This window comes from Typopeltis vanoorti, chromosome 9 (genome assembly GCF_054136105.1).
Source record: "Typopeltis vanoorti isolate ZY-2024b chromosome 9, IOZ_Tvanoo_1.0, whole genome shotgun sequence".
NCBI classification, from domain to species: domain Eukaryota; kingdom Metazoa; phylum Arthropoda; class Arachnida; order Uropygi; family Thelyphonidae; genus Typopeltis; species Typopeltis vanoorti.
This window is the reverse complement of record NC_143557.1, coordinates 80,034,116-80,048,792: the sequence shown is the minus strand read 5'-3', so window position 1 is coordinate 80,048,792 and position 14,677 is coordinate 80,034,116. Positions and strand designations below refer to the sequence as shown.

Below are 14,677 nucleotides of genomic sequence, written 5' to 3'. Positions count from 1 at the left end.
CATACGAATGGGCGCGCGGTGATATCGCTGCTCCCGTTTGTTATAGTTTTAAATTGGTTCCAACTCCTGTTTTTAATTTTAAAGTGTGATCAGACATTCCTAGGATAAATGAAGTCATTGATGTGGTACTATAATGCTCAACTTTATGAAAGTTAACCTCTGCAAGTAGTTTTAAAAATTGCCTATCCAATCTGCTGTTGTTCAACGGTCACCATTGGGCTAGTATACAAGGTGAGTACCTAGAACAAATAGGCTTAACATTAAGCATTAAACTCTAACATAATGGGAATCCGCTGCAAAGTTTGTGAAGAGACATGTATTGATGTTACATCTGTTATGAAGTGTGCAGATAAGTGCAAAAGTAGTTATCCTTTTTATTGTGCTGGTCTCAGCGAAAGCCAATTTAAAAAGCTCTCCAAAGACAGGAAACAAAATTGGAAATGCGCTTCAAATTCGTTTGCTGAATTTGCACAGTTTCACTTGAAAATTCGGCGAACAACAAAGACCGGCAACTTCTTCCAGGGGGCGATGACTCTTGCATTCCAGAGATTAGTAACGCAGACAATATATGTATAACGGATTTAATGGGATTAATAAAAGAATTAAAAAAGACATCAATGATTTAAGAAGTTCGACTGAATATACCTCAAACAAAATAGATGTTTTTTGGGTATCATTGCTGGCCTAACACAAGAAGTTAAGGAACTTAAAACAAAGAACTATGAACTAGAAAACGCAAATATGGAGCTGAAAATAATTCATGAAACTGTGGATGACTTGAATCAACAGACAATTAGCTCAAACCTAGAAATTATTGGTGTTCCTCATGAGCCACGTGAAAATGTGCATGAAATAGCGAAGAACACTGCATGTAGAATCAAAATCAGCTATAATGAAGATGATATCAAGGCTATACATCGTGTTCCTGATGGGCAGAAAAAAAGACCAATGCCTATCATTATAAAATTTAAAAGTAAAATGATCAGAGACAAATGGCTGGACGGAAACAAAAGTATCAAATATAGACTAAGTACAACTGATATATGTGACAGTTTTAAGGATAGTAAAATATATTTAAACAAGTACTTGACTGGAAACCTAAAACACCTACTATTTATTGCCAAGAAATGTAAAGAAAAAGTCAACTACAAATATCTCTGGGTCAAACTTTTCATGAGAAGAGACTACATATCTGAAATATGGCGAATCAGATGCGAAGAAGACTTATCTAAACTCCAAGAAAACAGCGAGAGTAATAGCTAATTACGGACAACAATGACAGATGAGAATAATAACTGTGATGTCCCTTTTCATAAATGTGTAATTTGTCGTGATTCAGTAGAATTAAGAAACTTTTTATCCTCAGACACTGTAAGTACCTTGAAAATTTTGCATATAAATATAAGAAGTATTCGAGATAAATTAGAGCACATTGAATTACTACTAGACAATTTAAATTATTGGCTAGATGTTCTGATATTAACAGAAATCTGGGTTAAAGACGAAGAAATTGATTTGTACCAATTAAACGGATTTAAAAATTATTATCAATGTAGAAATTATAACAAATCTGGAGGAGTAATTATCTTTATCCGAAATTCCATATCTGTTAATAACATTACTAACAGAAAAATGAAAACAGCTGAAAATATCAAGTTATATTTAGAACATCATAATATATATATATAATGGCTGTATATAGGTTGCATTGTTACACAGATTCCTACTTTATACAAGAACTCGAGTGTAGTCTAGATGAGATCAGAAGTGACAATGTTCTCATAATTGGGGATATGAATATTGACTTGCTGGATCCTCTCAAGATTATCTAGATCTATTTGCCATACGTGGACTCGAACAATATATTAATGTCCCCACGAGAGAATTCAGTGGTGGTAGAACGTGTCTAGATCATGTATTTGGGAGAACATTAAGTGGAAACAAAATCCAAGCAGCAGTTCTGCGCCAACCTCTCACGGATCACTTTCCAATCGGTATTAAAGTGCATTTGCAAGTACAGCACAAAGATAGTACAACTGAAAACATTCCCTACACAACAGTTGACTCCAGAGTTTTGAAACGTAACTTAAGCACTGTCTCCTGGGAAAATATAATGACGGAAATAATTATTGATACCTCGTATCATAAATTTATTGCAATATTGAACAATAAAATACAAGATTAAAGTTAAAATAATAGACAAAATGAAAGAAACAAAGCCCTGGATTACACAGGAAATCAGACACTACATAAAAATTAGAGATAAAGTGTATAAAAAGTTTAAAAAATACCACGCAATCAATATTATGAACACAGTTTCAAGTACTATAGGAATCTGATACATCATAAATTAAAAGAAAGTAAAAATGAGTAGTACTACAGAAATGAATTCTTAAAATGCCAAGGAAACCCCAGAAAACAATGGAAGTTTGTGAATAAATTAATCAGTAAAGATACACACAAACAAAACCTCCCCATACCTAAAGATATATCGATAGGAGTAGAGAAAATGGAGACAGGGGATTAGCTGAAGAATTCAATAACCATTTTGCCATGGTCAGTGAAAGCATTCTGAAAAATGCTAAACCCACCCCTCAGAATTGCACTCTCAAGAGACTTGACAACTCCATATATCTTTTCTCCACTTGTGAAAACAAAATCAAAAATGTTATGACTAGCCTAAAAACAACCAAAACTTCAGGATACAATGGTATTAACACAAACATTGTAAAAGAATGCCAAATGTAAATCATAAAACCCCTAATGTGCATTTTTAACTTACCGCTGATGACAGGCACGTTTCCATTAGATTTTAAGAAAGCTGTAGTTGTACCTATTTGCAAAAAGGGAAACAAAAATAACTTGAGAAATTACAGACCGATCTCCCTTCTACCAGTCTTTTCGAAAATATTAGAGAAATTGGTAAAAATTAGACTTGTGAAATTTTTGGGCAAAAACAACTTCTTTTCAAGGAATCGATTTGGGTTCAGGCAAAAGTTTAAAACAGAACATGCTTTACTGAACTTCACAAACACAGTTTATACCTCCCTTGACGAACATAAACTAACATTAGCAGTATTTCTAGATATACACAAAGCTTTTGACTCTGTATCACATGAAATTTTAATAAAAAAATTAGAAGTCATAGGAATACGACGTACTGCCCTAAACTGGTTCAAAAATTACTTAAATACCAGATCACAAATTGTAAAAATAAATAGCTATAACAGTTCCAAAACAGTAGACTGTGGTGTACCACAAGGATCTGTCTTAGGACCAATTTTATTTAATATTTATATCAATGACTTCTGCAATCTTAAACTAAACAGTAAAATAAATACTTTTGCAGATGATACAGTACTAATTTTCTCTACAGACACAGCCAAACAAATGAAAACCATCGTGAATGCTGATCTTTTGAAAGTAACAAATCGGTTCCAGTCAAACTAACTCAGTCTGAATGTCTCAAAAACTAAATATGTAAATTTTAACTTGTGAAATACAACTGGCAACATGAACTTCACTGCACAATTAATTTTGCATGATTGGAATTGCAGGACAAATTCAAATTGCAACTGCGAGAAAATAGAAAAAGTCAGTGTAATAACTTACTTGGGATTAAAAATTGATAGTAATTTAAGCTGGAAACTGCATATCACCGATGTCATAAATAAAGTAAGGATTATGTTAAACAGACTTTACTACCTAAAAAGATTCTTAAATTTAAATCTGCTAAAAATATTATATTCTGCCTGGATTCAAAGCACACTACAATATGGTATATTAAGTTGGGGAGGAATCTATTCGCACTACTCTGAAACCTTTAGTCTTGACTCAGAATAAAGTAATTAAAATCTTAACTAGAAACAGATATAAGGATACTGCAATGTGTAATAAATACATCATACTAAACATATTACGCCTTAGATATTTATACGTCTATAGGATACTATAATTCATAAAAAATGACAACGAATACGTAAATATCAAACAAGATACTTTCCTTAGTAGACATAAGGGCCTAAAATATCTAGTTCCAAAAGCAAATAAAGAAGCAATACACAAAGATTATACTTATTTAGTGCCAAAAGTATCCAACACACTACCTTTAACAATAAGAAATGAAACTAACCCAAACAAATACAAAACTCTAATCAAAGAGTATTTATTTTCCCACAGAAATGAGGAAGCTCTGTTCAAAATAATTGTATAAATTATTGGTTTTTAGCATATTTGTATTCAAAGATCCAGTCTTATGTGTAAAACGTAAAATTTAAATGCTATTTAACTGCTTTGTTTTATTTTGTTCCTAATTAATTGTTATGCAACTTTCTCTGTATGATAAAATTTTATTTTATCTGCAATTTTATTATGTAATTATATTATAGTAATATGTATATTATATGAATGTACATATATGTATATAATGAAAATGCATTACATAAATTTTTGTAACTTTATGCATATCGTAACCTGGATGAGCTGTTGCTCTTAGGTTACACATATGATTGTTCAACATATTGTACTATTATAGGAAGCTTATAAATAAAATATATATATAAATAAATTTAACTGACTAGAACCCGAGAAAGTATAACAAAAACCTTTAATAAATCACGACTAGTTTCATCGGTGCTCAGACTTCTTCAGGTGAGAAAGAAAAAACAAGACTTATAAAAATAACAACGTAAAAAACATGGACTTTCCAGCTTAATAAAAAGAAGTAGAATAGTAACAGTCATATTTGAATAGGTGACCGCGTGCTACCGTTGGCACGAGTTGAATGTGTGCGACAGCTAATTTTAGGGTGCCAGTACTGGATTACTGCGCTATGGGAATCAGGCAAATTGTAGCTTAGATTGTTGTTCAAGTGTGAAGGGTCCAGAACTATTTCTTTTGATTTGATAATTCTTCTTTCAAATTCATCCTTGCATATATATAAATTAGTAGTGCGTTCCCAATCAACTTGGTGTAGCTGTTCTTCAAGGTTAGAGTTTGCCGAGAAGAGGACATGACTGGAAAGGGTGCTCGCTTGTGTTCTACTGTAAGAGATGTCATGTCTATGTTCCTCAAGACAAAGTGAAACAGATTTATCTGTCTGGCCAAAATAAGGTCAACCACAGTCGCACAAAACTTTATAAACACCAGGAAAATGCAGTTGGTTGTGTTTTGGTTTTGGTCGACTCAGAAAAGAACGAAGTTTTGGCAGAGTAGTATAGTCGATCTTTATGTTGAATTTCTTCAAAATCCTAGATAGTTTTGGGGTAAGAGAGCTGATAAATGGTAACTGTATATGAGTGATAGGGTTGGAATCATCATCTTGTCAAGGGTGTTGGCATGGTCTCAAACGTTTAGTGATGTTACAAGACGAATATCCATTATTTAAGAAGGTGTTTTTCTGAAGTTAAGCTCTGTTTTAAGGTCTTCTTCTGTGGAAGTGAGACATCTTGTTCGATGGGCAAGGGTGGAGATGATGTCCAGTTTCTGAGGAGGGAAGTGATGAGAAGAGCCACGTAAATATCTATCAGTGTGGGTGGTTTTTCAAAAAATTGAAAATTTAAGACAGTCAGGTAATCTGTTGATCTTTAGATCCAAGAAGTGGAGAATGCCATTAATCTCTAGTTCTGATGTGAATTTAATGTTCTGATGTTCATTATTTAGATGGTTTAGGAAGTTTTGCAGTTCCTCTAAACTATCTCTCTGGATAAGGAAGACGTCATCAATGTAGCGTAACCACAGTTTAGGTTTTAAAGTAGCTGAAGAAATAGCTTTCTCTTCAAAATCTTCTAGAAAAATGTTAGCCAAGACTGGGGATAGAGGGCTGCCCATAGCTAACTTACTAGTTTGTTTGTATATTTTATCTTCATAGCAGAAATAGCCGGAATTGATGCAGTGAGTTAAAAGAGCAAACATTTTTTAGAAACCTTCTCCTTAAGAAGAGTCAGAACTTCATCTGTAGGTACATTTGTAAACAGAGACACCATGTCAAAACTCACCATTCTGTCAGAGTCTATAAGATTCAAATTTTTTATTTTTGAGATGAAATCTTCAGAGTTTTTGATGAAGGAGGAGGAATTGCCAACTAAATGTTTTAAAGAAGCTGCAAGATATTTAGACAGATTGTACGTAGGTGAGTCAATACCTTCCACAATAGGTCTTAAAGGAGTGTCAGCCTTATGGATCTTTGGCAAGCCGTACAACCGAGGAATGAGGGGGATGGAGAGAGAGGAGAGATAGTCGTGTGTCTAGGAAGTTCAGAAGTTGATTTCAGAAGATTGTTTGTATGGTTATGAAGTTCTCTTGTGGGATCATTTTCTAGAATAGAATACGTATTAGAACATAATAAGTTAATCTTTGAACGATAAATTCCTTCTCCAACCTCATTCCTAAAGAACTCTTTCTTACAAAAGTTGAAAAGGCAGCTGCACAATTACCAAAACAAACTGCGAATCTACTTAGGATCGATGCCATCTTTACCATAAACAACGGTCGTCATCCTACAGATAATCTATCTCCGACAGAAAGGAAAGCAATACAACAACTTCGTAACAGCAATGACATTATTATCTTACCTGCTGATGAAGGGAATGCAACTGCAATCTTAGACAAAGCTGACTACTGTTCAAAGATTAACAACTTATTAAGTTTTAATACGTATTCTATCTAGAAAGTGATCCCACAAGAGAACTTCATCTCTGGGGACATAGTTTAGGGGAACTGCAAAACTTCCTAAACCATCTAAATAATCAACATCAGAACATTAAATTCACATCAGAACTAGAGATTAACGGCATTCTCCACTTCTTGGATCTAAAGATCAACAGATTACCTGACTGTCTTAAATTTTCAATTTTTCGAAAAACCACCCACACTGATAGATATTTACGTGGCTCTTCTCATCACTTCCCTCCTCAGAAACTGGGCATAATCTCCACCCTTGCCCATCGAGCAAGATGTCTCACTTCCACAGAAGAAGACCTTAAAACAGAGCTTAACTTCCTGAAAAACACCTTCTTAAACAATGGATATTTGTCTCGTAACATCACTAAACGTTTGAGACCATGCCAACATCCTCGACAAGATGATGATTCCAACCCTATCACTCATATACAGTTACCATTTATCAGCTCTCTTACCCCAAAACTATCTAGGATTTTGAAGAAATTCAACATAAAGACCGACTATACTACTCTGCCAAAACTTCGTTCTTTTCTGAGTCAACCAAAACACAACCGACTGCATTTTCCTTGTGTTTATAAAGTTTTGTGCGACTGTGGTCGACCTTATTTTGGCCAGACAGATAAATTGGTTTCACTTCGTCTTGAGGAACACAGACATTACATCTCCTACAGTAGAACATGAGCGAGCGCCCTTTCCAGTCATGTTCTCTTCTCCTCAAATCTAACCTCGAAGAACTTGACATTCCTTGTTTTTTGGCATTATGCTTTTACATTCCAAGGATTATAGTTTAAACAGTGCTCAAGAATGTCAGTAGTGGAAAAGTTTTGCTTTATAACTTTTCTGGACTATGTAAACTAACCTAAACTAATTTATTTAGTTAAAAGATAAAAACATTTTGAAGAGCTTTATTAATATGGAAGAATGTCAGAAGTAATCTCTGATCATCTAAAGAAAATAGATGAAAGATTGTTAAAGCTAATTCTGTGTTGAAAATATGTTATGGAACCAGCTGATATGGTGGTGGCAAAACAGAGAAAATAGCATTCCCACTGCTTAACTTATGAACCTAAAAGTTGGGTTAGAAAAAAAAACAGTTGATCTAAAGTTAGTGACTATACTATTAGAGTTCAAAAAAAAAAAAAAAAAAAAAAGTATAAGAGCAAACAGATGGCATCAGTGGCAAAACCTTATTAAAAATGCAAATAGTGGAGAGGTAATTGATATTAGCATAAGCACTAGTAATCTAAGGGTGATAAAGTTGCTTGAACAGGATGAAAGATTAGCAAAAGAACGACAAAGATCTATATAGATGGATATGGTTAAAAACATACCCTGGTGGAAAGAAACCTAAGAACTAATCTGTAAATGTGACAGGCTGTAAGAAAAAAATGGATGAGAGAAAACTAGCTTTAAGTTGGATAATTATGGTATCATCTAAATCTCTTGAGGCAATGGACAACTGAATTCATTCTAATTTGAGTTTATCTGAATAAAAAAAATTCATTTAAGTGATAAATCACTACGACAAGCAAGCAAATGTTATATCAAAATTTTTTTCCATTCCTTTGATACATGCTAAACTTGGACTGTTAACCTGGTTGGCTGACTGGTTAGCATATCCATTCTGCAGGCTGTAGGTTCGAATCTTGTCATGGTCATGGATGTTTGTGATTGTCCTACTAACTCTGTGTGGAAAGGGGCATCTACCACCCTACCACTTCTAACAGAAGACTTTATTCCCAAAACCATGTGAGGTGTAGAAGTGACCATATGGTATCCAATGACATCATATGTGAATAATTAACTAAACTTTGACTAAACTTCTTTAAAAAAAAAAAAAAAAAGTGGAGTTGGTGACTTCTTTGTTTGTTCTGAAGTACTTGCTTTACAAAAACGTGTTCAAGTAATGTACTAGAAAGAAGTAATCATTGAAATTCATCATGACCTTCAGAATCATGCAAATTACTCTCTAAATATTAACTACCCAAACGACCACATAGATAAAACATATCAAAAATATATGCTTCATATCCATATTATTTCTATAATATCCAATGGTTATATTTACTTTATCGGAAACTTTGAATCCATGCAGTTATGTACATACATACACATCAAGGCCAATATGGTGGTTAGTGAGACAAAATTTATACTAAGGGACTAAACCTAAACCCTTCTCGCTTGATTTTTCACTAGTTCTTCCTGTGCGTGCGCATGCACGCGCACACACACATTTTCTGTAGCTGCTCCAACCTCTTGTGTGTGGAAATGATATAAAAAAAAATTCATTGTTAATGTTTCTTTGTTATCTGCTTACCTACTTAAGTAGGAAAATGTATGGTTGCAGCTGAACTCATAAATTACATTTTTGCATTCATATATAAGTAAAAGCAGATATAATTGAAATGGGTTGGTACTTGTTCAGATAGATGGTGTATGGCAACAGATATTTTATTTTCTCATGCTTCAGTGTCAACTATGCTGCTTGGAGTTTCTTTAGATTTTTGTATCATAGAGACAGAGAGAAATTTATATTCTGGACATTGAAAATGATTAAACAATTTGTAAATAATTACTACAAAATTATCAAAAGTTACCTTAATTGATAAAAATGCTTCCTTTTTTCATGTCAGTAAAATTTATATTTATTTATTTGTAACTCTTGTCTTATAAAAATATTCTAACATTTCTTTGAAAATATACTTAGTAGATCTGTTATCTAATAGATTTACCAGCTGGCAATGATGTGCAATTCCTGGTTGGCTTCACAAATAAAGGGTCACAAGACTTCATAGTAGATACTATGGATGCATCATTCAGATATCCAATGGACTTTACTTTCTATATTCAAAATGTAAGTTACTGTTTGAACTAAAGATAACTAAATTTTGTTTTTAACAATATGATTCAGAGAAAAAATTTATCTAACACACACACACACACACTGTGAATCCCACTCACAAAAGGTCAGACCTGTATTATATTAGTATTAATACTGTGGGCAGATTAGGTAATTTGGAAACCCCCTTTCCTGCTTTAGACAAAAAATATGGGAATTTTCAAGCCACTTCAGTTAAATAGGGTAGTAGTCTCACATCAGGTGATGAAATTCATCTACTACTTAAGGACATTCACAAACATCCATTCCATACTGCAGTGGGATTCAAACCTACAGAGAGTGGATATGCTCTTCACTCAGCCAACTAGGCCAGCAAGAAATCTAGATTTTATATATGTGGTTAGAAAGGTTATTGTCAAAAAAGATTGAGGTTCAACTATTTAGAAGAAATGAATATATTAGGTTAAAGTATAAAATGTTGGAATACGCATGAAATAATGGATTAAATTGACTGTATAGTTATTGTAGGTAATCTGTTTATCAAAATATTTGCTAACGGCACTAATCTGTATTGGAATGAGCTATTTGTGTGCTCAACAATACGAGAAAATGTAAGAATGTTTCCAATTTTGTAACATACTTTAGAATGCCAATGACCAATCTGATTATATGAGGGTTTGCTTAAAAGCTCTGATAATTACCATGAAGGAATTGAAGTAGAACCATGTAACTGACACATTATTCTACATATTTCCCATGAAGTGTTATACACTTGTTACAATGCTGCTGCATCATTTGCAATCCTCTGAGAAAAAAGTCATTCCCTTGTTGCACAAACCAGTCCTCAGCTACAGATATGACTATCATATGTGGTAAATTTTGTTCCTTTCAAGCATTTCTTTAAATTTAGGAATAGGAAATAGTCAGATGGAACCAGGTCCGACGAATGAAGTGGATGAGGCAGACATTGAAAACCCAAGTTGTTTTCTGTTGGGTTTCATGAGCAGTGTGGGTAGGTGCATTGTCCTGCAAAAGCAATACACCTCTGCTCAATTTCCTACGGCATTTTTTCTTCAGAACTGTTGAATAAACTGCTGCTTAACAGTTTGCTTTTTTGATGTACTTGGTAAGGATTAAACAATCCATATCCCACAAAACAAAGGCAAGAGCCTTCTCTGCTGACTTTTGGGTTTGGAACTTCTTTGGGCGTAGAGAACCTTTGTGTCTCCAATCCATTGACTGTTGTTTGGTCTGTGGTCATAGTGATGAAGCCATATTTCATCGACAGTTCACAATATGAGACAAACAATTTGCACCCGATTTCTCAAAATGACTCCAAATCCCTTCAGATAACGGGACACATTTTCTCTTTTGGTTGGCATTCGAACATTTGGGAATTCGCTTTGCTGGGAACTTCTGCATGTCCAGATGTTGGTGGATAACGCGACCCAAACTTGTTGAGACATCTATTGTCTCAGGATGCCCAATTTTAAACTTGGTCACCCATCTGGCAATGGTTGGATATGTTGGGGCACAGTCTCCTAAAAGTCTCACACAAAGTTTGATGAATCTAGTTGTGGACTTTTCTTGCAGCATGAAAAACGTGATGACGGCCCGTGCCGCTGGGTCTTTGAATTTCTTCAAAACCTCTGACATGTCTTCTTATATATCCTAAAAGAAAAAGAACAAATTATTACAATTTGATGAAACATGGGGGTAAAAGGGTTTTAAGATATGTTCTTTCTTGTGGTTGTTATAGGTGTTTATCAGAACTTTTCAGTCCCCCCTCTGTAATTTCGTGATGGAACTTGTGCAACTGGTGTATATTGATGTTTAGGTGTACGTTACATTATCATCAGAGAATTATATGTCCATTATTTCGAAATGATCACACAATCTAATCAAAATTAGTTCACAATTTTTTCAGATCTTAATAATGAGAATGCATATACTATTTGAAGTACTTTGATTTTCATTGTCTTAAATAGATTCTCATCAAATTCTTGATATGTACCCTTAGGCGGAAGAGTGCATATGCTATTATGATAGTACTAGTGACATTGATTATTAACCTCCTGTTGATAATGTCTAAATTAATCTTATTTGTCAGAACTCTAGTATCATCAGATCTTATATTTTGGTCTTCCAAGGCACTTCTTACCATATCAATCCACCTAGATCTTTGTCATCAAACACCTGTTTTCCTTACTTTCCTATCCCATTCTTTAAGTGACCAATATCACCTTAGCTCTGCTCACACATTCCTGAATGCTAAGAATGTCCATATTATATATGAGGATATCATAAGGAACTACCGTTGTTGCCATCTGTGTACTCTAGTCTTTGATGAAATGTTTTATTTCTATCTCGGCTCTTACATCTACCACCTAAGTTAAAAGCAGTGATAACTATTTAGCTTGATTAAAATTAACATAGGTTATTTACATGTTTATTGCCATTTTAGTCTCACATTAACATTGTTGAATTACACAAATTTTTATTAGTGTATTTTTTGTGCTTATTTTTGCAGTGTGATGTGCAATATCTGAACAACCACCATGTTTGATAGAAAATTCAGCTGCATAAAATTAGTGCATAAAACTTTACCATTAACATTATGACTTCAGTTAGGAAGGAGAATTCTTGTTTCAACGCGTGCATGAAAGCATTTTCGCTGGGGCATCACAACCTATTTTCAACAAATTTAATTTATAATTAATTACTAAACCCTTCAAATAATGTCTGTTTACACCAGGGATTCTCAACTTGGTTGTGGTCGTGGGCACATTCAAGATTGGGAATATTGGTGGACACCAATATTTTTTCATTGAAAATTTATACTTCTTATAATATCAAATGATAACAATTAACAAATTAATTAACTATGAAAGTAGGATAAATACACATGTAATATTTATTATACAACTAAATTAAACCATTGCACAATAAGCAAAAAATTTCTCTTTACTCTGGATAAAACAGTAGTGTTCTTCCCAATCATAGTTGGATTTATAGGTTCGTTGTTTTTTTTATTTGGATTACTCATTTTGAGGCTAAATTTTTAAACACAAGAAAACAATGTATGGTCAAAGCATGTTGACAACACCCACAAAGTGGTGACACATCCCCCAAACACATGGTTGCAAGTAGACTAAATACATAAAACATACAAAATCGGCACTGGTAACTTGCACTCAAAGACAGGGGAATTATAAAACGTTCATAATGTAACATAAATGTTAACATTTTTTACGATTTCAATAAATATTACTAGGAGAAGACTTATATTTTCCAGTTTTAGTTTTATAGTTTTCCTTATTTAATAATTGACAGTGGGTGCATGCAAATAGCTCTGCAGACACATTTGCACCCACAGTCATAGGGTTGAGAACCGCTGGTTTACACCAACACATCAGTACTTTGAAACGCACCAAAAACAATACTAAAATTCATTTACACGTGTCTGCTGTACTGACCATGCTACACATGCAAAAGTTGGCTTTCATTTGTATTATAATGGCACCTGTGGAAACTGAAAATCATCTGATTAACATCTGAATGGATTATAATGCCTTTCTGTTGGAAATAGGATAAACCTCTTTACTAATTGCCAACAAATTAGATAGTTAGATTGAGTTTACAAAAAAAGAGAGAAAAATGGAACACATTAAAAAAAAAAAAAATTTGCCATCCCATCTGCATTTTCTTGGGACAGTGGGATCAGTGGCTGAAAAAGGGGATGATCCCATTAAAAACAGGATGTCTGATCACATTTCAAATTTTTGATGGCTTTTTATATGCACTCCTGATTGTATTCCTCTTGAATGTTTTCTACCACTGTATCAATTATTGTTTCAATTAGCCCATCTTTCAAAGTAATTACTCTAGTTCAGTTTTTCATCTCTAATTCCTTTTATAGTACTCTTTTCCCTATATTTCAGTTTTTTAATCACCTCTAGAACATCTTGCAACATTCCTGATATTTATCTTATGCATTCTTACCAAAGCCTTCCTATAGCTTTTATTTATCTGCTTTTGCACATTACTGTGCTAAAATTTTCTCTGTATTCTCTCAGAGCACATCCTGATTTATTTGATAAAATTCAATATGCTTTCTTCTTTTCTTAGATTGCTCTTTAACTTCCTGAGTCCATGGTGTACTGAGTGCCATGGAGTACTGATGTTTTTATCCTTTCTGACAACTTCATCACATGCTTCTCTGGCTGAATGAATCTTTCTTCAGTCTATTACTGAGTCTCCTAGGTTTGAGATTTGAGTTTTTGAACTTTCAGTTCACCTCAAACTATTTAGTTTTGGTTCTTTTTAAAACTTCCTTACACAACTTTTTGAAATTACCCATGTACTATTTGAATTTGGAAGTCTTAATACCATATTACAAAATAATTTGAAGTTAATATCTAATTCTAGTTATATAAATTCTAGTAATGAGTGCATGAAAATTTTTGCATTATTATATCCCAAGGTAAAAATGTATTGTGGTAAATCAGTGTCACTGGCTATTAATCACTGAAACCTATTTAATTAAATATTAACCATGTAATCATCATTACAATCTCATCAAAATTAATTTAATAGCTTCTAACTAAAAAAAAAAAAAAAAAACAAGAAGCAATAATAGTATTTGGTTACCCCATTCTTATTTGAGAAAAACACAAAATCTTGCTAAAATGAATCATTTGCTGTTTTTAGCAGTACCATTCCATATAAACTTCATTCTATTTAAAATAATACATAAAATTGATCTAGATTAAATTTGAGCTGTTTGATGTTTTGATGTGATTTCTCTACTACCTCAACTACACACACACACACACACACACACACTAGAAAACTGGGAATACACATCCATGAAATGGGTAGCTATTCATTTTGCTAATAAAAAAAAATCTCAAAAAGACTGAAAATGTTTATTATTATTGAACTATTAATACAGCACAAAAAATAAAACAGTGCTGAGTAACCACAGTGATATATATATTATGAACAGGGGCGGCTTGTGCATAGGCACTGCAGAACTACAGCACCTCCAATTTTTCTCAATATATATAAATATATTTATTAATTATTATTATTATTATTATATGACACCTCCAGTGAATACAAAGACTCATCGAGGGAGGGCACCTACTCTACAAC

At 33.4% G+C, this 14,677-nt stretch overlaps 1 protein-coding gene across 1 annotated transcript in view; it reads left to right on the top strand.

The window, feature by feature from the left end:
• The window catches only part of LOC150103194 (translocon-associated protein subunit alpha-like), a 97,211-nt gene that overhangs the window by 34,063 nt on the left and 48,471 nt on the right, over nucleotides 1-14,677 (top strand). The window contains exon 4 of the mRNA XM_090397755.1: nucleotides 9,408-9,535. Within this exon, the coding sequence (XP_090253881.1) occupies nucleotides 9,408-9,535 (128 nt within the window). The remainder of the gene's footprint in view (nucleotides 1-9,407; nucleotides 9,536-14,677) is intronic.